Below are 26,829 nucleotides of genomic sequence, written 5' to 3' on the forward strand. Positions count from 1 at the left end.
TCCCCATACCCCTTGATGTCTTTTCCGTCTAGAAATCTATCTATCTCCTTCTTAAATATATTCAGTGACTTGGCCTCCACAGCCTTCTGTGGTAGAGAATTCCACAGGTTCACCACCCTCTGAGTGAAGAAATTTCTCCTCATCTCAGTCCTAAATGTCCTACCCCATACCCTGAGACTGTGACCCCTCGTTCTAGACCCCCCCAGCCAGGGGAAACATTCTCCCTGCATCCAGTCTGTCTGGCCCTGTCAGAATTTTATATGTTTCAATGAAATCACCTCTCATTCTTCTAAACTCTAGTGAATACAGGCCTAGTCAACCCAATCTCTCCTCATACAACAGTCCTGCTATCCCAGGAATCAGTCTGGTGAACCTTCTATATGATGTGATCTCTGCCCCAGTCAGCTCCCTCTTACAGAGAGCCAGCACTCCCCAAAGTCAGCATCCTGCTAAAATACAGCTTATTTCCCAGCTAGCGTCATTCCTGGGGGTGGCGGTAGGCGGCGGGGGGTGGGGGTGGGGGCGGGGGAGGGAGAAGGGGGTGTGACCAGTGAGATCGGAAACAACTCCTGTCCCCTACTACATGCCATTTTGAGCATGCACAATGTCTAAATTGAAGAAAGCCTATTTGAAATGGACATCCATGGTGCTAGGGAATCAGCAGGGCAAATAGATGATATATGGGCCCAGGTAAGTAGTTCAATCACTGCAAAATTCATTCATTTTTGGACTATTTTTGCTTTCCCTTTTTTCTGCTGGCACTTAGTTTCTGATGAACCTTTGTGCCATTTAAAAATCAGAAAAATTGTTCCCCTACTGGCACCAATGGGAATCCCCCGATTGAAAGAAGGAGAGGAGCACCAATGGAGGAAGCATCTTTCCTGATAGGTATAATCTCACAGTTCTGGTAACATTCGTGTATATCTTTTTTTGCACCTTCTCCAGTGCCTCTATCTTTTCAGGACTGTCCCACAAGCCCTGCTGTTTACAACAATGGCACATCGTCATAGGGCTGAGCGCAATCTACGAGAGGTTACAGTGGTCCTTCCCCAGGGAACCAAGCAGATCTGCCCATCCATTTGTATGGAAGATTCTGTCATTTTTTCCCTCAATGGGAAGAACAATAGCTCTGTGACTAGCTCACAGTGGATAGATGTGGGACAATAGAATACAGAATGATTGCCTTTAAGAAAAGCACAGTGAGGGAAAGAAAGAAAGACTTGCATTTCTATGGCACCTTTCACGAACACCGGATATCTCAAAGCGCTTTACAGTCAATAAAGTACTTTTTGAAGTGGAGTCATTGTTGTAATGTGGTAAAAGTGGCAGCCAATTTTTGCACAGCAAGCTCCCACAAACAGCAATGTAATAATGACCAGATAATCTGTTTTTGTTATGTTGGATGAGGGATAAATAATGGCCAGGACACCAGGGATAACTCCCCTGTCTTATGTTCATTAATAAATAGACATTCTTATTATCAACACAGCTAGCTTTTGCTAGACACTTTATTAAGCACATGTGGACTAGGTACAGTATCTGTAGAGGCATCCATCTTGACTGCTGCCTTGTGGGTAGCCTAGTGCCTCATGGGTAATGTAGTCTTAATATACATACAGCTGGGTAGTGTAGTCTTATATACATACAGCTATATACAGCTCTACACAGCTCTACGGCTCCACCTAGAGCCCACTATAGAATGACATGTTATTGATCATTACATCCCCCTTTCTTTGAGGTTTAACAAAATCAATATCAATCAACTTTCAAGAAAACAATAAAGATAATGGCCTAGAAATTGGGTTGTGGGTTCGCCAGGGCTGTAGCGCCAGAAATTTTGTGCCAGCGTTAATGCGGCAGCGCCCGACGAAAATTCGGTTGCGCCGGGCCTAGACGGCGGCGGGCACTAAAGGAGGGTTTTAGCGCCTCAAAACGGGCGTTCAATTGGGTTTTCCGGCGCTAATCCCCCGCTGCGGCACCCGATGCGGTGCGGCAGGCTGGGGAACTGCAGGCCTCCTCCTTCTGTTAAGGAGGAGCTGCCTGCAGCCGACAACTGACCGGCGGATTCCCCCGACATCTGAGCCCGGCACCTCGGGGAAGTGCCGGGCTCGCAGCACACACACATCAGGGCCGCGGGGGGGTGATGCAGGAGTCCGGGAAGGGAGGTGCGGGCAGGTGGTCGCCGGGAACGCGGCCGGCTGCCGCTTCACCTTTATGCGCCGGCGCAAAGGCGTGTAAGAACCCTTTCCACAATCGTTGGTTGCGCCTGCCACGGGCGAGGCGGGCGCAACTGAATTTGGGCTTGGGGCCGGGTTACCACGGCAACCGGGACGCTGCGCACACCGATGACGTCATCGGTGCCGGCGCAGCGCTACCGGCTAACGCCGATGGTAAGGCCCAAGTCAATTTCAGAAACGGCTATACTTCCAGCGCAATGCCCTCCAGCACCGTTAATTGGGCGCTAACCCCACTCAATTTCTAGGCCAATATCAGTAACACTTTTGTTGGTGCTCTATAAACATAAACATTTTCAAAACAGTCAACACATTTTCAAAGCTTTACATTGTATGCAAAGATTAAGTCTATCAGGCTTTTTTACTTCACGTGTGGATCTTCTCAACACGGGTAAGTCTGATGTGTTTTCATGAGATTGTTCTGGTGGTGAATGACAAGATGCAGTTGCGGCATTGTCATCAATCTGGTCTTGAATAGTCTCTTGTGTTTTTAGGAGGGAACGGCGGTTCCTCCTGAGAATCTGTCCTTCCTCAGTTCTAACAGTGTATGACCTTGGTCCTACTTCCTCAAGAACTGTAGCTTTCCTGTTCCATGCATCTGGATCCTCAATCCTGACAACATCATCCCTTGTCAATGGTTTTAGAGTTTTGGATGACTTGTCATAGTCTGATTTCTGTTTCAGCTTTAACAGTTGAAGTCTCTGTCTCAGTTCCTCACTTTGCTGTTCTTTTGCACAGCAGGGTAGCGTGGTGCGCAACTTGCGACCCATTAGTAGTTCAGCAGGTGAAGAACCACAGTCTAAAGGTGAGGCTCGGTAGCTCAGCAGGGCGAGATAAGGATCAGACTTGCTTTCTGTCGCTTTCTTCAGTAGTTGCTTGAGAACCTGAACACCTTTCTCTGCCTTACCATTTGACTGAGCATACAAAGGACTGGATGTGATGTGCTGAAAGTCATAATGTGCTGCAAACTGTTGCCACTCCTTACAGTTGAAGCAGGGACCATTGTCGCTAACGGCAATCCTGGGAATTCCATGTCTGGCGAAGATGGATTTCACATGCATTATGACACTGCTTGCTGTGGTGCTTGAGAGCAGCGCCATCTCAGGATAGTTAGAATAGTAGTCAATCACAATTAGATAGTCTTTACCACTTAAATGAAAAAGGTCCATACCAACCTTTTCCCATGGTGCTGTTGGTACGTCAGCTACTATCATTGGTTCCTTTGCTTGTTTGTTTTGGTGTTTCTGACATGTCTCACATTTGCCTATCATGTTCTCAATGTCCTTATTGATGCCAGGCCAATAAACAGTGTCTCTTGCCCTCCTTTGCATTTTTCAATTCCGAGGTGTCCCTCATGAATCCTTTTGAGCATGCCTTGATGTAGAGCCTGTGGAATGACTATTCTGTTCTGTTTTAGTAATAGTCCACTTGCGACACTCAATTCTGACCTTATGTGAAAATATTTTGGACAGGAAACTTTTGGCTAACCATGATGAATGTTCTCTATTACTGTTTGTAATACTGTATCTTTTACTGTTTCTTCTGCTATTTGCTTTGATTTTGTGTCTGACATGGGCAGCGCAGCAGTGACCATACTCACATGAACATCCACGTCTTCTTCAGTAGAGCTCACATGACTAATTGTGGGTGCTCGGGATAGTGCATCTGCTAACACTATGTATTTGCCTGGTGTGTAAATCAGTTCAAAGTCATATCTTTGCAGCTACATCATGAGTCGTTGAATCCTTGGAGACATCTCATTCAGGTATATTTTTATGATGGCAACCAGAGGGCTGTGGTCTGTCTCAACTGTGAAGGTGGGATGTCCATATATGTAGCCATGAAACTTTTCTAGTCCAACTACCAAGCCTAGACATTCCTTTTCAAACTGGGCGTATCAACACTCAGTATCAGTCATATACCTGGAGGCATAGGCAACAGGCTTCCAATCTTCACCCTCTGCTTGTAGCAAGACCGCACCTAGGCCATCTTTTGATGCATCCGTTGACACTTTGATTCATTTTGTTGGGTCAAAGAAGGTGAGTACAGGTGTGGTTGTCAGCACTGTTTTGAGGTTTATCCACTCTTGTTCACGTCTTTCTGTCCATGCGAACTCATTTGTTTTATGTAGCAGGTCTCGCAGACAGGCTGTCTTGGCTGACAAGTTAGGAATGAACTTTCCAATGAAGTTTATCATCCCCATGATGCGTAGCACTCCTTTTTTGTCAGTGGGTCGGGGCATTTTGAGTATGGTGTTTACGTTTTCCATATCTGGCTCTATTCCTTTACCAGATAGATTATCTCCTAGGAAAGTGACTTCCTGGACGCCAAACTGACACTTGGCTTTGTTGAGCTTCAGTCCATTCCGGCGTATGCTCTGTGGCACTTTAGTCAGTCTCTCATTGTGTTCCTTCAGTGTGGAGCCCCAGATGATGATGTCATCAACATAGACCCGAACTCCTTCCAGACCTTCAATTATGTGTTCCATCGCTCTATGAAAGATTTCAGTTGCAGATATTATCCCGAAAGGCATTCTGAGGAAACAATACCTGCCAAATGGTGTGCTGAAGGTACAGTATTTGGTGCTCTCTTCATCCAGTTTTAGTTGCCAAAATCCTTGTGAGGCATCGAGCTTTGTAAAGTATCTGGCACCTAACATTTCACTGGTGATTTCTTCTCGATTGGGAATCTGGTAGTGTTCACGTTTTATGTTTGCATTTAAGTCCTTTGGATCCATGCATATTCTTAGATCATTGTTCTTTTTCTTTACACATACCATGGAGTTAACCCAGTCTGTTGGCTCTTTGACTTTCCTGATGACTCCTAGTGTGGTCATTCTGTCCAGTTCATTCTTGAGCTGGTCACGCAGGGGTGCTGGAACTCTTCGTGGAGCATGTACCACTGGCTAAGCATTCTCCTTTAGCTGGATCTTGTAAGTGAATGGGAGAACTCCAAATCCTTTGAACACATCCTGGAAATTATTCACTACAGAATCCACTGAGTCATCTGGTCTGCTTATGGCACAGTTTATACGGTAGACTCTCTTGACCAGTTCTAAGTCCTCACAAGCTTTGTCACCCAGTAGTGAATCAAGTCTTTCAGCCTCAACAGAAAACATGAGATGATGCACTTTGTCTTTGACTGTCACTTTAAGTCTGCATACACCTAAGCTATCTTTTTTCTGTCCATTATAGTCCTTCAGTAGTACTGACTTTTTCTGTATTGTGGGCTTTTCTTTCATATTGTTAATGTCACTCATACTGATTAAGTTTGCTTTTGCCCCAGTGTCTAGTTTCAAGGTAACTAATGCTCCATTTACCTGCAGTGGGATCATCCATTTGTCCTCTTTTACTGCATTAACTTTATGTTCAGCATTGTCCATTTCTGAGGGCTGCACATTTTCTGTATCCTTTTTGATATTGTCACATGACACCATTCCTACAAAAAATGTCTCACTTAAATCAGTGTCCTCAATTACATTAACTCGTTGCCCTTTCTTAGTTTTTACTTTTGAAAAGCATTGTTTGGCAAAGTGATTCTTTCCATTACACTTTGTGCACATTTTTCCAAACGCTGGGTATTGTCTTAACTGGTGTTTGTAACCACAGCGTTTACAATTAAAAATTTCATCCTCCGATTGCTTTTCATTTCTGTTCTGCCCATGTTTCTTCCCCTTGTAGGACACAGCACCGACAGCAGCATTATCACTCATTACAATCGCATCATTATTGATTTCACTGAAAGTCTTCGCGTGCTTTCGAGCTAGCTCGCTGGCTTGGCATATTTTCACAGCATTTTCCAAATTTAGTTCGGTTTCTCTCAACAGACGTTCCCTGACTTTTTTATCATGAATACCAAACACAATCTGGTCACGAATCATGGATGCTTTGAGCTCAGAGAAATTACATGTCTGTGCTTTCAGTTTCAGATCAGTTATAAAGCTATCAAAAGTCTCATTTTGCTGCTGTGTCCGGGAACGGAAGATGTATCTTTCATAGGTCTCATTCTTTTTGGGAGAGCAATGTGCATCAAATTTTTTTTAGCACATCTTCTAATTTTTCTCTGTTCTCCTCTGGATTAAATACAAATGTATTAAATACCTCTATCACCTGTGGGCCTGCAACCGTATGCAGCAATGCTATCTTCCTTGTGTCTGGCTTCGTACCGAATCCGATGGCTGCAATGTAGAGTTCAAATTGTTGTTTAAGAGTCTGCCAATTGTAGTCGATGTTTCCTGTGAGTTTCAAACGCTCTGGTGGCTTCAAATTCTCCATGTCGCTTTTCACAATTTTCAGCAGATCTTCACCATCCTGGTGCCATCTTATGTTCATTAATAAATAGACATTCTTATTATGAACAGCTAGCTTTTACTAGACACTTTATTGAGCACATGTGGACTAGGTACAGTATCTGTAAAGGCATCCATCTTGACTGCTGCCTTGTGGGTAGCCTAGTGCCTCATGGGTAATGTAGTCTTAATATACATACAGCTGTGTGGTGTAGTCTTATATACATACAGCTATATACAGCTCTACACAGCTCTACGGCTCCACCTAGTGTCCACTATAGAATGACATGTTATTGATCATTACACCCTGCTCTTCTTCAAAATAGTGTCATGGGATTTTATACATCCACCTGAGAGGGCAGATAGGGACTCGGTTTAACGTCTTATCCGAAAGACAGCACCTCCGATGGTGCATCTCTCCCTCAACACTGCACTGGAGTGTCAGGCTAGCTTTAGGCGCTCAAGTCCCGGGAGTGAGACTTGAACCCACAAACCTCTGACTCAGAGTGTGCTACCAACTGATCCACAGCTGACACTTAGTAAGATAGACTTACATTTATATAGCGCCTTTCACAACCTTAGGATGTCCCAAAGTGCTTCACAGCCAATGAGGTACTTTTGAAGTGGAGTCACTGTTGTAATTTAGAAGGCAGCTGGTGTGCCCTGAAATCAAACCCCAGCTCATGTCAGCCCTTCAGGTGAGGAGAAGGGAAACCTGTAGCATACAGGAGGCAGATGTTGAAAGCCGAACCAAGCAGATTGCAACAGGGAACAAATTGGGCAGATAACTTTGTTTGCAGGTGATTCCAATCTAATATACAGAGCCTTCGATAATTGGAACCCGTCAATCTTTCTAGGCATCCCTGAAGCCTCCTCAGAACATATCTCTTCGACCTGGCCTTCTGTTGCCTTCTCATACACCCCTGCTCAGTGTCCAACCACCCCCATGGAGAACCTCGGGAATTTTTCGCTCCCTTATAGTGTGAGTTGCTGTTGTACCACTCAGCTGTGAAATCAAAAGGAATTTGGCTTCTGGAAATTTCTCACATTGCAGGAATCAACAGAATCCACTTAGCTAGAAGCACGAACCAAACAAGGGTCGGTTATACGGCCGCACATTGCAGGGTAAGAATTCTGGTCAGCTGTGTCTCAGTGGGTAGCATTCCTTGCCTCTGAGTCATGAAGGGTGGGGGTTCGAGCCCCACTCCAGAGGCTTGAGACATAAGTGCAGTGCTGAGGGAGTGCTGCACTGTCAGAGGGGCAGTGCTGGGGGAGTGCTGCACTGTCAGAGGGAGAGTGCTGAGGGAGTGCTGCACTGTCAGAGGGGCAGTGCTGGGGGAGTGCTGCACTGTCAGAGGGGGAGAGCTGAGGAAGTGCTGCAGTGTTAGAGGGGCAGTACTGGGGGAGTGCTGCACTGTCAGAGGGGGAGTGCTGAGGGAGTGCTGCACTGTCAGAGGGGCAGTGCTGGGGGAGTGCTGCACTGTCAGAGGGGGAGTGCTGAGGGAGTGCTGCACTGTCAGAGGGGCAGAATTGAGGGAGTGCTGCACTGTCGGAGAGGCAGTACTGAGGGAGTGCTGCACTGTCAGAGGGGGAGTGCTCAGGGACTGCTGCACCGTCGGAGGGGCAGTACAGAGGGTGTGTTGCACTGTCAGAGGGGCAGTGCTGGGGGAGTGCTGCACATGCGGAGGGACATTGCTGAGGGAGTGCTGCACTGTCAGAGGGGGAGAGCTGAGGGAGCGCAGCACTGTCGCAGGGGCAGTACTGAGGGAGTGCTGCACTGTCAGAGGGACATTGCTGAGGGAGTGCTGCACTGTTGGAGGGGCAGAACTGAGGGTGCACTGCACTGTCAGAGGGGCAGTACTGAGGGAGCGCCGCACAGCCTGAGGGGCAATGCGGAGGGAGTGCTGCACTTTCAGAGGGGCAGTGCTGAGGGAAAGCTGTGCTGTCGGAGGGACAGTACTGAGGGAGTGCCGCACTGTCTGAGGGGCAGTACTGAGGGAGCGCTGCACTGTCAGAGGGGCTGTACTGAGGGAGCACTGCACTGTCAGGGAGTAGTACTGAGGGAGCACTGCACTGTCAGAGGGGCAGTACAGAGGGAGCGCTGCACTGTCAGAGGGACAGTGCTGAGGGAGTGCTGCACTGTGTGAGGGGCAGTGCTGAGGGCGTGCCGCACTGTCGGAGGGACAGTACTGAGTGAGTGCTGCACTGTCGGAGGGACGGAACTGAGGGAGAGGCGCACTGTCAGAGGGGCAGCGCTGAGGGAGTGCTGCACTTTCAGAGGGGCAGTGCTGAGGTAGTGCCGTACTGTCGGAGGGTCAGTACTGAGGGAGCGCTGCACTGTCGGAGGGGCATTTCTGGGGGAGTGCTGCCTCGTCGGAGGGGCAGTACTGACCGTGCGCTGCACTGTCGGAAGGATAGTACTGAGGAAGCGCTGCACTGTCGAAGGGGCAGTACTGAAGGACTGCTGCACCGTCGGAGGGGCTGTACTGAGGGAGTGCTGCACTGTTGGAGGGGCAAAACTGAGGGTGCGCTGCACTGTTGGATGGGCAGTACTGAGGGAGCGCCGCACAGTCGGAGGGGCAGTGCTGAGGGAGTGCTGCCCCATCGGAGGGGCGATACTGACGGAGTGCTGCACTGTCGGAGGGACAGTACTGAGGGAGCGCTGCACTGTCAAAGGGGCAGTACTGAGAGAGTGCTGCATCGTCGGAGGGGCAGTACTGTGGGAGTGCTGCACTGTCGGAGGGGCTGTACTGAGGGAGTGCTGCACTGTCGGAGGGGCAGCACTGAGGGAGTGCTGCACTGTCGGAGGGGCAGCACTGAGGGAGTGTTGCACAGTCGGAGGGACAGTACTGCGGGAGCGTTGTGCTGTTGGAGCATCAGTACTGTGGTAGCGCTGCACTGTCGGAGGAGCAGTGCTGAGCGAGCGCTGTGCTGTTCGACGTGCAAAACTGAGGGAGTGCTGCACTGCCGGAGGGGCAGTACAGAGGGAGTGCTGCGCTGCCTGAGGGGCATTACTGACGGAGTGCTGCACTGTCAGAGGGCTAGTACTGAGGGTATGATGAACTCTCAGAGGGGCAGTACTGAGGGAGTGCTGCACTGTCACGGGGCAGTGCTGAGGGAGCGCTGCACTGGCCAAGTGACAGTGCTGAGGTAGTGCTGTACTGTCAGAGGGGCAGTGCTGAGGGCCTGCCGCAATGTCAGAGGTGCAGGACGGAGAGAGTGCTGCACTTTCAGAGGGGCACTGCTGATGGAAAGCTGTGCTTTCGGAGGGACAGTACTGAGGGAGTGCCGCACAGTCCGATGGGCATACTGAGGGAGCGCTGCACTGTCAGAGGGGCTGTACTGAGGGAGCACTGCACCGTCAGGGGTCAGTCCTGAGGGAGCGCTGCACTGTCAGAGGGGCAGTACTGATGTAGCACTGCACAGTCAGAGGGGCAGTACTGAGGGAGCGCTGCACTGTCAGAGGGACAGTGCTATGGGAGTGCTGCACTGTGTGAGGGGCAGTGCTGAGGGCGTGCCGCACTGTCGGAGGGACAGTCCTGAGGGAGTGCTGCACTGTCGGAGGGACGGAACTGAGGGAGAGGCGCACTGTCAGAGGGGCAGCGCTGAGGGAGTGTCGTGCTGTTGGAGGGGCAATGCTGAGGGAGTGCTGCACTTTCAGAGGGGCAGTGCTGAGGTAGTGCTTCACTGTCGGAGGGTCAGTACTGAGGCAGCGCTGCACTGTCGGAGGGGGATTTCTGGGGAGTGCTGCCCCGTCGGAGAGGCAGTACTGAGCATGCGCTGCACTGTCGGAAGGATAGTACTGAGTAACCACTACACTGTCGAAGGGGCAGTACTGAGGGAATGCTGCACCGTCGGAGGGGCAGTACTGAGGGTGTAATGCACTGTTGGAGGGGCAGAACTGAGGGAGTGCCGCACAGTCGGAGGGGCAGTGCTGAGGGAGTGCTGCCCCATCGGAGGGGCAGTACTGAGGGAGTGCTGCACTGTTGGAGGGACAGTACTGAGGGAGCGCCGCACTATCAAAGGGGCCGTACTGAGAGAGTGCTGCCCTGTCAGAGGGGCAGTATTTTGGGAGTGCTGCACTGTCGGAGGGGCAGTACTGAGGCAGCACTGTGCTGTTGGAGCGTCAGTACTGAGGGAGCGCTGCACTGTCGGATGGGCAGTGCTGAGGGAGCGCTGTGCTGTTGGACGGGCAACACTGGGGGAGTGCTGCACTGCCGGAGGGGCAGTACTGAGGAGCGTTGTGCTGTTGGTGTGGCAGTACTGAGGGAGTGCTGCACTGTCAAGGGGCTGTACTGAGGGAGTGCTGCCCTGTCAGAGGGCAGTACTGACAGAGTGCTGCACTGTCAGAGGGGCACTACTGAGGGAGTGCTGCACTGTCAAGGGGCAATACTGAGGGAGTGCTGCACTGTCAAGTGGCAGTGCTGAGGGACCGCTGCACTGTCAGAGGGCAGTGCTGAAGTAGTGCTACACTGTCAGAGGGACAGTACTGAGGGAGTGCAGCACTGTCAGAGAGACAGTACTGAGGGAAAGCTGTGCTGTCGGAGAGACAGTACTGATGGATCACTGCACTGTCAGAAGGGCCGTACAGAGGGAGCGCTGCACTGTCAGAGGGGCAGTGCTGAGGATATGCTGCACTGGCTGAGGGACAGTGCTGAGGCCGTGCCGCACTGTCGGAGGGACAGAACTGAGCGAGTGTGCTGTACTGTCGGAGGGACTGTACTGAGAGATAGGCACACTCTCAGAGGGGCAGCGCTGAGGGAGTGCCGTGCTTTTGGGAGGGGCAGTGCTGAGGGAGCGCTGCACTGTCAGAGGGATAGTGCTGAGGGAGTGCTGCACTGTCAGAGGGGCAGTTCAGAGGGCGTGCCACACTGTCAGAGGGGCAGGACGGAGGGAGTGCTGCACTATCGGATGAGCAGCACTGAGGGAGTGCTGCACTGTCGGAAGGGCAGTACTGAGGGAGCGCTGCACTGTTGGAGCGTTACTAATGATGGAGCACGGAACTGTTGGAGGGGCAGTGCTGACAGAGCGCTGCCCTGTCAGAGGGGCAGTACTGAGTGAGTGCCGCACTGTCAGAGGCGAAGTACTGAGGGAGCGCTGCACTGTCAGAGGGACAGTACTAAGGGAAAGCTGTGCTGTCGGAGAGAAAGTGCTGAGGGAGTGCCACACTGTCAGAGGTGCAGTACTGAGGGAGGGCTGCACTCTCAGAGGGGCTGTACTGATGGAGCACTGCACTGTCAGAGGGGCTGTACTGAGGGAGCGCTGCACTGCCAGAGGGACAGTGCTGAGTGAGTGCTGTACTTTTGGAGGGTTAATCCTGAAGGAGCACAGAACTGTTGGAGGGGCAGTGCTGAGGGAGCGCTGTGCTGTTGGAAGGTCATTACTGAGGGAGTGCTGCACTGTCAGAGGGGCAGTGCTGAGGGAGAACTGCATTGTCAGAGGGATAGTGCTGAGGGAGTGCTGCACTGTCAGAGGGGCAGTGCAGAGGGCGTGCCGCACTGTCAGAGGGGCTGGACGGAGGGAGTGCTGCACTATCGGAGGAGCAGCACTAAGGGAGTGCTGCACTGTCGGAAGGGCAGTACTGAGGGAGCACTGCACTGTTGGAGCGTTACTCCTGATGGAGCACGGAACTGTTGGAGGGGCAGTGCTGACAGAGCGCTGCCCTATCTGAGGAGCAGTACTGAGTGAGTGCCGCACTGTCAGAGGGGCAGTACTGAGGGAACGCTGCACTGTTAGAGGGACAGTACTAAGGGAAAGCTGTGCTGTCGGAGAGACAGTGCTGAGGGAGTGCCGCACTGTCAGAGGTGCAGTACTGAGGGAGCGCTGCACTGTCAGAGGGGCTGTACTGATGGAGCACTGCACTGTCAGAGGGGCTGTACTGAGGAAACGCTGCACTACAGAGGGACAGTGCTGAGGGAGTGCTGTACTGTCAGAGGGGCAGGACGAAGGGAGTGCTGCACTGTCGAAGGGGCAGTGCTGACAGTGCGCTGCCTTGTCAGAGGGACAGTCCTGAGGGATTGCCGCACTGTCAGAGGGACAGTACTAAGGGAGCTCTGCACTGTCGGAGGTGCAGTGCTGTGTGAGTGCTGCACTGTCAGAGGGGCAGTACTGAGGGCTTGCTGCACTGTCAGAGGGGCAGTACTGAGGGAGTGCTGCATTGTCAGAGGGGCAGTACTGAGGGAACGCCGTACTGTTGGAGGGGCAGTTCTGAGGGAGCGCTGTACTATCAGAGGGGCAGTACTGAGGGCATGCTGGACTGCCATGGGGCAGTGCTGAGTCTTATGTTCATTAATAAATTGATATTCTTATTATGAACACAGCTAGCTTTTGCTATTTACTTTATTGAGCACATGTGGACTAGGTACAGTATGTGTAGAGGCTTCCATCTTGATTGCTGCCTTGTGGGTAGCCTAGTGCCTCATGGGTAATGTAGTCCTAATATACAAACAGCTGGTTAGTGTAGTCTTAATACATACAGCTATATACAGCTCTACACAGCTCTACGGCTCCACCTAGTGTCCACTATAGAATGACATGTTATTGATCATTACATCCCCCTTTTTTGAGGTTTAACAAAATCAATATCAATCAACTTTCAAGAAAACAATAAAGATAGTATCAGTAACACTTTTGTTAGTGCTCTATAAACATAAACATTTTCAAAACAGTCAACACATTTTCAAAGCTTTACATTGTACTCAAAGATTAAGTCTATCAGGCTTTTTTACTTCATGTGTGGATCTTCTCACACGGGTAAGTCTGATGTGTCTTCATGAGATTGTTCTGGCGGTGAATGACAAGATGCAGTTGCAGCATTTTCATCAATCTGGTCTTGAATAGTCTCTTGTGTTTTTAGGAGGGATCAGCGGTTCCTCCTGAGAATCTGTCCTTCCTCAGTTCTAACAGTGTATGACCTTGGTCCTACTTCCTCAAGAACTGTAGCTTTCCTGTTCCTTGCATCTGGATCCTCAATCCTGACAACATCATCCCTTGTCAATGGTTTTAGAGTTTTGGATGACTTGTCATAGTATGGTTTCTGTTTCAGCTTTAACAGTTGAAGTCTCTGTCTCAGTTCCTCACTTTGCTGTTCTTTTGCACAGCAGGGTAGCGTGGTGCGCAACTTGCAACCCATTAGTAGTTCAGCAGGTGAAGAACCACAGTCTAAAGGTGAGGCTCGGTAGCTCAGCAGGGCGAGATAAGGATTAGACTTGCTTTCTGTCGCTTTCTTCAGTAGCTGCTTGAGAACTTGAACACCTTTCTCTGCCTTACCATTTGACTGAGCGTACAAAGGACTGGATGTGATGCGCTGAAAGTCATAATGTGCTGCAAACTGTTGCCACTCCTTACAGTTGAAGCACGGACCATTGTCGCTAACGGCAATCCTGGGAATTCCATGTCTGGCGAAGATGGATTTCACATGCATTATGACACTGCTTGCTATGGTGCTTGAGAGCAGCGCCATCTCAGGATAGTTAGAATAGTCGTCAATCACTATTAGATAGTCTTTACCATTTAATTGAAAAAGGTCCATACCAACCTTTTGCCATGGTGCTGTTGGTATGTCAGCTACTATCATTGGTTCCTTTGCTTGTTTGTTTTGGTGTTTCTGACATGTCTCACATTTGCCTATCATGTTCTCAATGTCCTTATTTATGCCAGGCCAATAAACAGTGTCTCTTGCCCTCCTTTGCATTTTTCAATTCCGAGGTGTCCCTCATGAATCCTTTTGAGCATGTCTTGACGTAGAGCCTGTGGAATGACTATTCTGTTCTGTTTTAGTAATAGTCCACTTGCGACACTCAATTCTGACCTTATGTGAAAATATTTTGGACAGGGACCTTTTGGCCAACCATGATGAATGTTCTCTATTATTGTTTGTAATACTGTATCTTTTACTGTTTCTTCTGCTATTTGCTTTGATTTTGTGTCTGACATGGGCAGCGCAGCAGTGACCATACTCACATGAACATCCACGACTTCTTCAGTAGAGCTCACATGACTCATTGCGGGTGCTCGGGATATTGCATCTGCTAACACTATGGCCTAGAAATTCAGTTGGTTGCGCCAGCCATTAGCGCCTTAGGAGGAGTAGATGTTGGGCGCTAGGCGGGTAGCGCCCGGGCGCAGCGCGAACTGCGCCTCGCCCCAACTTCACTAGAGATTTAGCGGCGGCGCAAAGTCTTTGCGCGCGCTCAGCTGCGCGCGCAGATCATGACGTCATTTCCTCGTGCAACGCCCTCTGTGCGCCCCCAGCCGGAACTTCAGTGGCAACGCCCCATTGTGCGCCTGGCGCCCCTAGCGACTGTTAGAGTGGAACGGTGCTCAGCCGATGCGGGGCGCGGGGGGCGCAAATTAAAGGGCACTCCTCCTGCACTATAAAAGGCTGCCATTTCGCAGCACTCCCTCTTGAGAAACGGATCTTTGGAGAGAGACCAAGGTAGATAGCTTTCTGCTTTGGCCCAACACTCGGACAGGTACTTCTGGCTTCAGGCCACCGCTTTCCACTAGTCTTTGCCTTCATTGACATCTCATTGTTTGCCAGCATATTATGGGGGCTGCAATGGGTGTCAACGCTGGCTTTCTCAATTACATCCAAAGGGCTCACAGACGCCGTGAGAGAGTGGCAGCCCTGGCTAGATGGAGAGGGGGCAACAGGCATCGGCAAAGGAGGCCTTACCCACCCAGGGTATACCGCCAGCAGTTCTCCTATCTCAACATGTCTGAGGAGCAGTGTGTTCGGAGGCTGCGATTCAGAAGGGACGTGGTCACAGAGATCTGCCAGCTGCTTGGCGGTGATCTGCAGCCACAGCTGAGGAGCAGGACGTCTCTGTCGGTGGCAGTGAAGGTGATGGTGGCTCTCAACTTCTATGCCACCGGCTCCTTCCAATCCGCTACTGGGGACATTGCCAACATCTCCCAGTTCGCCGTGCATTGCTGCATCCGCCAGGTGACCAATGCCCTTTTCAAAAGGAGACGTCAGTTCATCTCCTTCTCCATGGCCCTTGCCAAGCAGCAACAGCGTGCAATGGGCTTTGCAGCATTCGCGGGCTTCTCCATGGTGCAGGGCGCCATTGACTGCACGCATGTGGCTTTGCAGGCACCTCTGGAGAATGCCGAGGATTACCGCAACCGGAAGGGCTACCATTCGCTGAACGTCCAGCTGGTGTGTGATCACAGGAAGCTCATCCTAGCTGTCAATGCCCGCTTTCCAGGCAGCAGCCACGATGCCTTCATCCTGCGACAGACTTCTGTGGCAGACATGTTCCAGGCCCAGCCTCACCCACGAGGATGGCTTATCGGGGACAAAGGCTATCCTTTGTGTACCTGGCTGATGACCCCGCTCCGTGCGCCCAGCACCCCTGCTGAAGAGGGATACAACGAGAGCCATCAAGCGACCAGGAACATCATTGAACAAACAATCGGTGTCCTGAAGCAACGGTTCCGCTGTCTGGATCGTTCCGGTGGAGCCCTACAGTATTTGCCGGAGCGAGTCTCCCATTTCGTGGTCGTTTGCTGCATGCTGCACAACCTGGCTATCCGCAGGACTCAGCCACTGCCACCACAGATTGGAGGACCACCTGAGGAGGAGGAGGAGGAGGAGGAGGACCAGCACAGGAGGGAGGCAGAAAGTGCAAGGGCCGCCCGTCGCCGGCTTATTGAACGTCGGTTCTAGGCCCCCTCTCAGGGACTGGCTTGTGCCAATGTCAGCAGATGAATGTAGCCGCTCCACAAGCCCTCAGCCGAGCAGGGCAACCAGGACTTAACCAAAAAACCATGCACACTGCAATTTAACAGCAATAATTTATTGAAAACCTCTGCCCTTCCCACATTACATGCTCATGTGGAGAAGCCCCCTCCAAAAACACAAAACTACCAGTCTCGGCCTTACAAAAAGAAAGAAAGACACCAGTCTCGGCCTTACAAAAAGAAAGAAAGACACCAGTCTCGGCCTTACACAAAAACAACTGCACCAGTGTCGGCCTTACAACAAGCACCAGGCATTTGTGCATACCTCTACTTTTTGCCCTGCGAGGGCGATGCCTTGCGCATCCTTGCCTGGCCCCTGCCCGCCCTGCTGCTCCTCCTCAATGGGAGCCCAGTGGCTGCAGCAAGGCTGGGGGAATGCTGCTGAGGGGCAGATGGCGAGACGGCAGATGCCCTTGGGGGTCGGCCTGCACCAGCTCTGGCCTTGGAGTGTCCGGCTGCTGACTGCTCCAACTCTGGCTGGGCGGCAGCAGTCTGTCCAGCAGCTCGTGGCAGCTGCAATGGCGGAGTGGCAGTGTCGGCTGCAGGAATGGTGGCAACCTGGTAGATCGCAGGTGCTCGCTGGTCGCCTGAGACATTGGCACTCGCACGGGCCAGCACTGCAGCATGCGCAGCAAACAGCTGAAGAACAGACTGCTGTGCTGCTGCTGCGCGGCGAGTGCCCTGGCGATGCCTGGCTGATCCAGCGAGGGTGGCAGCAGTTAGTGCCCGTGTGGCCCTGGTCTGTGTCCGCATGACACCAGCCAGTGAATGGACGGCACGACAGAGCACTTGGCTAGAAGCCGACTGTGCTGCTGCGAAGTCCTGCAGACTCCTGGCCTGTGCTGCACTGAATAGTTCCAGACTCCTGGCCTGTACTGCACTGAATTGTTGCAGAGTCCTGGCCTGTGCTGCACTGAATTGTTGCAGAGTCCTGGCCTGTGCTGCACTGAATTGTTGCAGAGTCCTGGCCTGTGCTGCACTGAATTGTTCCAGACTCCTGGACTGTGCTGCACTGAATTGTTGCAGAGTCCTGGCCTGTGCTGCTCCGAATTGCTGCACACTCCTTGACAGACACTCTATGGAGCCAGGCATCCTTGCCACTGCAGCCATGAGCTCAGTGTGCCTGCGCTCAGCCTGGACGGCCATTTCCTCTAGGAGGCGCACCTCCTCTGCGCTGACCGTCGCAGGACTGGAGGCCGCACTCACCATCTGGGGAGAAGTCCGCCGAGCTTCCCCACCCCTCCCGCGTTGCTGCAGGCCGCTGGGCACCGGAGCTTCACTCTCCTCCGACCCTTCCCCCCGGCTCCCCTCCAGGGAAGACGTGTCCCCTACATCGCCATGGGCTGGCGCGGCTGAGGGTGGCACTGATGGGCCGGCTTCCTCTTCCTCCTCCTCGTCTTCCGAAGGGCTGACAGTGGCAGCTTGAGGGCCCGCCTCCTCACCTGGCGATTCACCATCTGAAAGCAGGAAGGCACAAGAGTAGCTTTAGAGTGAGAACAGGGCGGCAGCGAGGGAGGCATGAGTGGTGCCATTCACCGCATTGGTCGGACAGTGGCAAAGGATGCTGATCTGATGCGCAAGTGGAACGAGAGAGGTCCAAAAGGTGATGCCCTTACCATTGGTGCCCAGAACAGGGTCGGCATCTCCACTGGCGACGGGGCCAATCAGCCGGCCTACCATAATGCGCTACACACGCTGGTCGAGGTCGGAGAGCTCTTTGAGGTCAGGACGGCCTCCCCCGGTCTCAGTTCGGTTGCGCTGGTTGTGCGCCACCTTGGCCTGCAAGAGAAAGGACGGCCTCTAAGTACAGTGTGAAGCCCTGATTTTGTCTGCACTGCCTCCCATGGTCGAATAGCTTGTGCAGTGTGAAGCCCTGATCTTGTCTGCACTGCCTCCCATGGTCGAATAGCTTGTACAGTGTGTAGCCCTGACCTTGTCTGCACTGCCTCCCATGGTCGAATAGCTTGGACAGTGTGCAGCCCTGATCTTGTCTGCAATGCCTCCCATGGTCGAATAGCTTGGAAAGTATGTAAAGTGCTGAATGTGCAATTGATTTCCATGCCAGTCCCATAGCTGCTGGATGAGGGCTGGCCATTAGGGCTTTCAGGTCCCTTTGCCCATAATGTGAGGTGCACATGCAAGGATGAGGAGGACACTGGAAAGGGTACTCACCCTGACAACCTGAGTGAGGTCGTTGAACTTCTTCCGGCATTGCACAGGAGTCCTGGCAACCACGCTGTTGGAAGACACCCTGTTGGACACCTCCCTCCAGGCTTTCCGGTAGGCGCTGGGCAGCGGCCTCTTGCCACCTTCTGGGAACAAAACATGGCGCCTGCGCTCCACTCTGCCAACCAGCAGCCTCAGGTCACCGTCGCTGAAGCGCTGCGCTCTCTCCCTGGCCTTCTCCATAGTCCTGGGCGTTGTACAGGTGAAGCTGAAGTGGTCAGGCCTAGGTTGAGGGCTGCAGTGTGCAGGGCGTGGCAGGCAAACAAATCCACCCTCCCCCTTTAAGAGCTGACCGGCGCCAGAGTGTCTGCCGTCAATCAAGAACTCGCCGCACCTGCGCTGAGCCCGGCCTCGGGGGTATCGCTCAGCACCGCCGGCTTAGCGCCTAAAGATAGTCGTGCATCGCCTGTTTTAGCGCAGCAGCAACCTCTTGGGGCGATGCGACTGAATATCGGCGAAGGGGGCGCGACTTTGCGCCGGGCGCAAACTTTAGCGGCTGCCCGACTTTACCGCCCCAAAAGCGGCTATACTGAATTTCTAGGCCTATGTATTTGCCTGGTGTGTAGATCAGTTCAAAGTCATATCTTTGCAGCTTCATCATGAGTCGTTGAATCCTTGGAGACATCTCATTCAGGTTTATTTTTATGATGGCAACCAGATGGCTGTGGTCTGTCTCAATTGTGAAGGTGTGAAGTCCATATATGTAGCCATGAAACTTTTCTAGTCCAACTACCAAGCCTAGACATTCCTTTTCAACCTGGGCGTATCAACACTCAGTATCAGTCATAGACCTGGAGGCATAGGCAACAGGCTTCCAATCTTCACCCTCTGCTTGTAGCAAGACCGCACCTAGGCCATTTTTGATGCATCCGTTGACACTTTGATTCTTTTTGTTGGGTCAAAGAAGGTGAGTACAGGTGTGGTTGTCAGCACTGTTTTGAGGTTTATCCACTCTTGTTCATGTCTTTCTGTCCATGCGAACTCATTTGTTTTATGTAGCAGGTCTCGCAGACAGGCTGTCTTGGCTGACAAGTTAGGAATGAACTTTCCAATGAAGTTTATCATCCCCATGATGCGTAGCACTCCTTTTTTTGTCAGTGGGTCAGGGCATTTTGAGTATGGCGTTTACTTTCTCCATATCTGGCTCTATTCCTTTACCAGATAGATTATCTCCTAGGAAAGTGACTTCCGGGACGCCAAACTGACACATGGCTTTGTTGAGCTTTAGTCCATTCCGGCATATGCTCTGTAGCACTTTAGTCAGTCTCTAATTGTGTTCTTTCAGTGTGGAGCCCCAGATGATGATGTCATCAACATAGACCCGAACTCCTTCCAGACCTTCAATTATGTGCTCCATCGCTCTATGAAAGATTTCAGATGCAGATATTATCCCGAAAGGCATTCTGAGGAAACAATACCTGCCAAATGGTGTGTTGAAGGTACAGTATTTGATGCTCTCTTCATCCAGTTTTAGTTGCCAAAATCCTTGTGAGGCATCGAGCTTTGTAAAGTATCTGGCACCTGATATTTCACTGGTGATTTCTTCTCGCTTGGGAATCTGGTAGTGTTCACGTTTTATGTTTGCATTTAAGTCCTTTGGATCCATGCATACTCTTAGATCATTGTTCTTTTTCTTTACACATACCATGGAGTTAACCCAGTCTGTTCGCTCTTCGACTTTCCTGATGACTCCGAGTGTGGTCATTCTGTCCAGTTCATTCTTGAGCCGGTCACGCAGGGGTGCTGGAACTCTTCGTGGAGCATGTACCACTGGCTGAGCATCCTCCTTTAGCTGGATCTTGTAATTGAATGGTAGAACTCCAAATCCTTTGAACACATCCTGGAAATTATTCACTACAGAATCCACCGAGTCATCTGGTCTGCTTATGGCACAGTTTATACGGTAGACTCTCTTGACCAGTTCGAAGTCTTCACAAGCTTTGTCAGCTAATAGTGAATCAAGTCTTTCAGCCACAACAGAAAATATGAGATGATGCACTTTGTTTTTGACTGTCACTTTAAGTCTGCATACACCTAAGCTATTTATTTTCTGTCCATTATAGTCCTTCAGTAGTACTGACTTTTTCTGTATTTTGGGCTTTTCTTTCATATTGTTAATGTCACTCATACTGATTAAGTTTGCTTTTGCCCCAGTGTCTAGTTTCAATGTAACTAATGCTCCATTTACCTGCAGTGGGATCATCCATTTGTCCTCTTTTACTGCATTAACTTTATGTTCAGCATTGTCCATTTCTGAGGGCCGCACAATTTCTGTATCCTTTTTGATATTGTCACATGACACCATTCCTAAAAAAAATTCTCACTTACATGTGTCCTCAATTACATTAACTCGTTGCCCTTTCTTAGTTTTTACTTTTGAAAAGCATTGTTTGGCAAAGTGATTCTTTCCATTACACTTTGTGCACATTTTTCCAACATTGTCTTAACTGGTGTTTGTAACCACAGCGTTTACAATTAAAAATTTCATCCTCCGATTGCTTTTCAATTCTGTTCTGCCCACGTTCCTTCCCCTTGCAGGACACAGCACCGACAGCAGCATTATCACTCATTATAATCGCATCATTATTGATTTCACTGAACGTCTTCGCGTGCTTTCGAGCTAGCTCGCTGTCTTGGCATATTTTCACTGCATTTTCCAAATTTAGTTCGGTTTCTCTCAACAGACGTTCCCTAACTTTTTTATCATGAATACCAAACACAATCTGGTCACGAATCATGGATGATTTCAGCTCAGAGAAATTACATGTCTGTGCTTTCAGTTTCAGATCAGTTATAAAGCTATCAAAAGTCTCATTTTGCTGCTGTGTCCGTGAACAGAACATGTATCTTTCATAGGTCTCATTCTTTTTGGGAGAGCAATGTGCATCAAATTTTTTTCGCACATCTTCTAATTTTTCTCTGTTCTCCACTGGATTAAATACAAATGTATTAAATACCTCTATCGCCTGTGGGCCTGCAACCGTAAGCAGCAATGCTATCTTCCTTGCATCTGGCTTTGTACTGAATCCGATGGCTGCAATGTAGAGTTTGAATTGTTGTTTAAGAGTCTGCCAATTGTAGTCAATGTTTCCTGTGAGTTTCAAACGCTCTGGTGGCTTCAAATTCTCCATGTCGCTTTTCACAATTTTCAGCAGATCTTCACCATTCTGGTACCATCTTATGTTCATTAATAAATGGACATTCTTATTATGAACACAGCTAGCTTTTGCTAGTTACTTTATTGTGCACATGTGGACTAGCTACAGTGTTTGTAGAGGCTTCCATCTTGACTGCTGCCTTGTGGGTAGCCTAGTGCCTCATGGGTAATGTAGTCTTAATATACATACAGCTGGGTAGTGTAGTCTTAATACATACAGCTATATACAGCTCTACACAGCTCTACGGCTCCACCTAGTGTCTACTATAGAATGACATGTTATTGATCATTACACTGAGGGCGTGCCGCACTGTCAGAGGGGCAGTGCTGATGGAGCGCTGCACTGTCAGATGGGCAGTACTGAGGGAGTGCTGATCTGTCGGAGGGGCAGTACTGAGGGAGCGCTGCACTGTCAGAGGAGCTGTACTGAGGGAGTGCTGCACTGTCAGAGGGTCAGTACTGAGGGAGCGCTGCACTGTCGGAGGGGCAGTACTAAGGGAGCGCTGCACTATCGGAGGGTCAGTACTGAGGGAGCGCTGCAATGTGAGAGGGGCAATACTGAGGGAGAGCTGCACTGTCGGAGGGGCAGTACTGAGGGAGCGGGGCACTGTCAGAGGGGTAGTACGGACGGAGCACTGCATGGTCAGAGGGACAGTGGTGAGGGCGTGCTGCACTGTCAGAGGGGCAGTGCTGAAGGCGTGCCGCACTGTCAGAGGGGCAGGACGGAGGGAGTGCTGCACTGTTGAATGGGCAGTGCTGACAGAGCACTGTCCTGTCAGATGAGCAGTACTGATGGAGTGCTGCACTGTCAGAGGGGCTGTATTGAGGGAATGCAGAACTGTCAGAGGGGCAGTACTGAGGGAGTGCTGCACTGTCAGTGGGGCAGTACTGATGAAGCACTGCTCTGTCAGAGGGGCAGTGCTGAGGGAGCGCTGTGCTGTTGGACGGGCAACACTGAGGGAGTGCTCCACTGCCGGAGGGGCAGTACTGGTAGAGTGCTGCACTGTCAGAGGGGCAGTACTGAGGGAGCGCCAACCCATCGGTGGGGCAGTGCTGAGGGACTGCTGTACAGTCGGAGCGGCAGTAAGGAGGGAGTGCTGCAGTGTCGGAGGGCAGCACTGAGGGAGTGCTGCACTGTTGGAGGGGCAGTAATGCGGGAGCGCTGCACTGTTGGTGGCTCAGTAGTGAGGGAGCGCTGTGCTGTTGGAGTGGCAGTACTGAGGGAGTGCTGCACTGCCAGAGGGGAGTGCTGAGGGAGCGCAGCACTGTCAGAGGGGCAGTACTGAGGGAGCGCTGCACTGTCAGTGGGGCAGTACTGATGAAGCACTGCACTGTCAGAGGGGCAGTATTGAGGGAGTGCTGCACTGTCAGAGGAACAGTGCTGAGGGAGTGCTGCTCTGTTAGAGGGTCAGTGCTGAGGGTGTGCCCCACTGTTGGAGGGACGGTACTGAGGGAGTGCTGCACTGTCAGAGGGACGGTGCTGCGGGAAAGCTGTGCTGTTGGAGAGACAGTACTGATGGAGCACTGCTCTGTCAGAGGGGCAGTACAGATGGAGCGCTGCACTGTCAGAGCGGCAGTGCTGAGGGAGTGCTGCACTGTCTGAGGGGCAGTGCTGAGGGCGTGCCGCACTGTCGGAGGGACAGAACTGAGCGAGTGCTGCACTGTCGGAGGGACTGTACTGAGGGAGAGGCACACTGTCAGAGGGGCAGCGCTGAGGGAGTGCCTTGCTGTTGGGATGGGCAATGCTGAGGGAGTGCTGCACTTTCAGAGGGGCAGTGCTGAGGTAGCGCTGCACTGGCGGAGGGACAGTTCTGAGGCAGCCCTGCACTTTCAGAGGGGCAGTACTGAGGAAGTGCTGCACTGTCAGAGGGGCAGTGCTGAGGGAGCACCAAACTGTCGGAGGGTCAGTACTGAGTGAGGGCTGCACTGTAGGAGGGGGAGTTCTGGGGGAGTGCTGCCTCGTCGGAGGGGCAGTACTAAGTGTGTGCTGCACTGTCGGAATGATAGTACTGAGGGAGCGCTGCATTGTCGAAGGAGCAGTGCTGTGGGAGTGCTGCCCCGTCGGAGGGGCAGTACTGAGGCAGTGCTGCACTGTCGGAGGGACAGTACTGAGGGAGCGCTGCACTTTCGATGGGGTAGTACTGGTAGAGTGCTGCACTGTCAGAGGGGCAGTACTGAGGGAGCACCACCCCGTCGGTGGGGAAGTGCTGAGGGACTGCTGCACCGTCGGAGGTGCAGTACTGAGGGAGGGCTCTACTGTTGGAGGGGCAGTACGGAGGGAGTGCTGCACTGTTGGAGGGGCAGTAATGCGGGAGCGCTGCACTGTTGGTGGCTCAGTAGTGAGGGAGCGCTGTGCTGTTGGAGTGGCAGTACTGAGGGAGTGCTGCACCGTCAGAGGGGCAGTGCTGAGGGAGCGCTGTGCTGTTGGATGGGCAATACTGCGGGAGTGCTTCACTGTCAGAGGGGCAGTACTGAGGGAGCACTGCACTGTCGGAGGGGCAGCACTCAGGGAGTGCTGCACTGTTGGAAGGGCAGTACTGAGGGAGCGCTGCACTGTTGGAGGGTTAATCCTGAGGGAGCACAGAACTGTTGGAGGGGCAGTGCTGAGGGAGCGCTGTGCCGTTGGAAGGTCATTACTGAGGGAGTGCTGCACTGTCGGAGGGGCAGTGCTGAGGGAGCACTGCACTGTCAGAGGGATAGTGCTGAGGGAGTGCTGCACTGTCAGAGGGGCAGTGCAGAGGGCATGCCGCACTGTCAGAGGGGCAGGACGGAGGGAGTGCTGCACTATCGGAGGAGCAGATCTGAGGGAGTGCTGCACTGTCGGAAGGGCAGTACTGAGGGAGCGCTGCACTGTTGGGGCGTTACTCCTGATGGAGCACGGAACTGTTGGAGGGGCAGTGTTGACAGAGCGCTGCCCTGTCAGAGCGGCAGTACTGAGTGAGTGCCACAATGTCAAAGGGGCAATACTGAGGGAGCGCTGCCCTGTCAGAGGGACAGTACTAAGGGAAAGTTGTGCTGTCGGAGAGACAGTGCTGAGGGAGTGCCGCACTGTCCGAGGTGCTGCACTGAGGGAGCGCAGCACTGTCAGAGGGGCTGTACTGATGGAGCACTGCACTGTTAGAGGGGCTGTACTGAGGGAGCACGGCACTGTCAGAGGGACAGTGCTGAGGGAGTGCAGTGCTATCAGAGGGGCAGGACGAAGGGAGTGCTGCACTGTTGAAGGGGCAGTGCTGACAGAGCACTGTCCTGTCAGATGAGCAGTACTGATGGAGTGCTGCACTGTCAGAGGGGCTGTATTGAGGGAATGCAGAACTGTCAGAGGGGCAGTACTGAGGGAGTGCTGCACTGTCAGTGGGGCAGTACTGATGTAGCACTGCTCTGTCAGAGGGGCAGCGCTGAGGGAGCGCTGTGCTGTTGGACGGGCAACACTGAGGGAGTGCTCCACTGCCGGAGGGGCAGTACTGGTAGAGTGCTGCACTGTCAGAGGGGCAGTACTGAGGGAGCGCCAACCCATCGGTGGGGCAGTGCTGAGGGACTGCTGCACAGTCGGAGCGGCAGTAAGGAGGGAGTGCTGCAGTGTCGGAGGGGCAGCACTGAGGGAGTGCTGCACTGTTGGAGGGGCAGTAATGCGGGAGCGCTGCACTGTTGGTGGCTCAGTAGTGAGGGAGCGCTGTGCTGTTGGAGTGGCAGTACTGAGGGAGTGCTGCACTGTCAGAGGGGAGTGCTGAGGGAGCGCTGTGCTGTTGGATGGGCAATACTGCGGGAGTGCTGCACTGTCAGAGGGGCAGTACTGAGGGAGCGCTGCACTGTCGGAGGGGCGGCACTGAGGGAGTGCTGCACTGTCAGAAGGGCAGTACTGAGGGAGCACTGCACTGTTGGAGGGTTAATCCTGAGGGAGCACAGAACTGTTGGAGGGGCAGTGCTGCGGGAGCGCTGTGCTGTTGGCAGGTCATTACTGAGGGAGTGCTGCACTGTCGGAGGGGCAGTGCTGAGGGAGCACTGCACTGTCAGAGGGATAGTGCTGAGGGAGTGCTGCACTGTCAGAGGGGCAGTGAAGAGGGCGTGCCGCATTGTCAGAGGGGCAGGACGGAGGGAGTGCTGCACTATCGGAGGAGGTGCACTGAGGGAGTGCTGCACTGTCGGAAGGGCAGTACTGAGGGAGCGCTGCACTGTTGGAGCGTTACTCCTGATGGAGCACGGAACTGTTGGAGGGGCAGTGTTGACAGAGCGCTGCCCTGTCAGAGGGGCAGTACTGAGTGAGTGCCGCAATGTCAGAGGGGCAGTACTGAGGGAATGCTGCACTGTCAGAGGGACAGCACTAAGGGAAAGCTGTGCTGTCGGAGAGACAGTGCTGAGGGAGTGCCGCACTGTCAGAGGTGCAGTGCTGAGGGAGCGCTGCACTGTCAGAGGGGCTGTACTGATGGAGCACTGCACTGTCAGAGGGGCTGTACTGAGGGAGCGCTGCACTGTCAGAGGGACAGTGCTGAGGGAGTGCTGTACTGTCAGAGGGGCAGCACGAAGGGAGTGCTGCACTGTTGAATGGGCAGTGCTGACAGAGTGCTTCCTTGTCAGAAGGACAGTCCTGAGGGATTGCGGCACTGTCAGAGGGGCAGTACTGAGGGAGCTCTGCACTGTCGAATGGGCAGTGCTGTGTGAGAACCGCACTGTCAGAGGGGCAGTACTGAGGGTTTGCTGCGCTGTCAGAGGGGCAGTACTGAGGGGGTGCTGCATTGTCAGATGGGCAGTACTGAGGGAGTGCTGCACTGTTAGAGGGTCAGTGCAGAGGGCGTACCGCGCTGTCGGAGGGACAGTACTGAGGGAGTGCTGCACTGTCAGAGGGATGATACTGAGGGAGCGCCGTACTGTCAGAGGGGCAGTGCTGAGGGAGCGCCGCACTGTCGGGGGGACAGTACTGAGGGAGCGCTACACTCTCGGAGGGACAGTACTGAGGGAGCGCTGCATTGTCAGAGGGACAGTGCTGGGGGAGAGCTGTGCTGTCAGAGGGGCAGTGTTGTGAGAGCGCTGTGCTGCCGGAGGGGCAGTACAGAGGGAGCGCTGCACTGTCGGAGAGGCAGTACTGAGGGAGTGCTGCACTGTCGAAGGGGCAGTACAGAGGGAGTGCTGCACTGTCAGAGGGGCAGTGCTGAGGGAGTGCTGCACTGTCAGATGGGCAGTAC

At 52.4% G+C, this 26,829-nt stretch overlaps 1 protein-coding gene across 1 annotated transcript in view; it reads left to right on the top strand.

Moving 5' to 3' along the window:
• The first annotated feature begins 680 nt into the window (after positions 1-680).
• The window catches only part of LOC147108497 (uncharacterized), a 170,267-nt gene continuing 144,118 nt past the window's right edge, over positions 681-26,829 (top strand). Inside the window, exon 1 of the mRNA XM_086004277.1 lies at positions 681-690. Within this exon, the coding sequence (XP_085860403.1) occupies positions 681-690 (10 nt within the window). The remainder of the gene's footprint in view (positions 691-26,829) is intronic.

The sequence above is a fragment of the Somniosus microcephalus genome, chromosome 13 (assembly GCF_052327205.1).
Source record: "Somniosus microcephalus isolate GS21.2 chromosome 13, FLI_Smic_1.0, whole genome shotgun sequence".
Classification (NCBI taxonomy): Eukaryota; Metazoa; Chordata; class Chondrichthyes; order Squaliformes; family Somniosidae; genus Somniosus; species Somniosus microcephalus.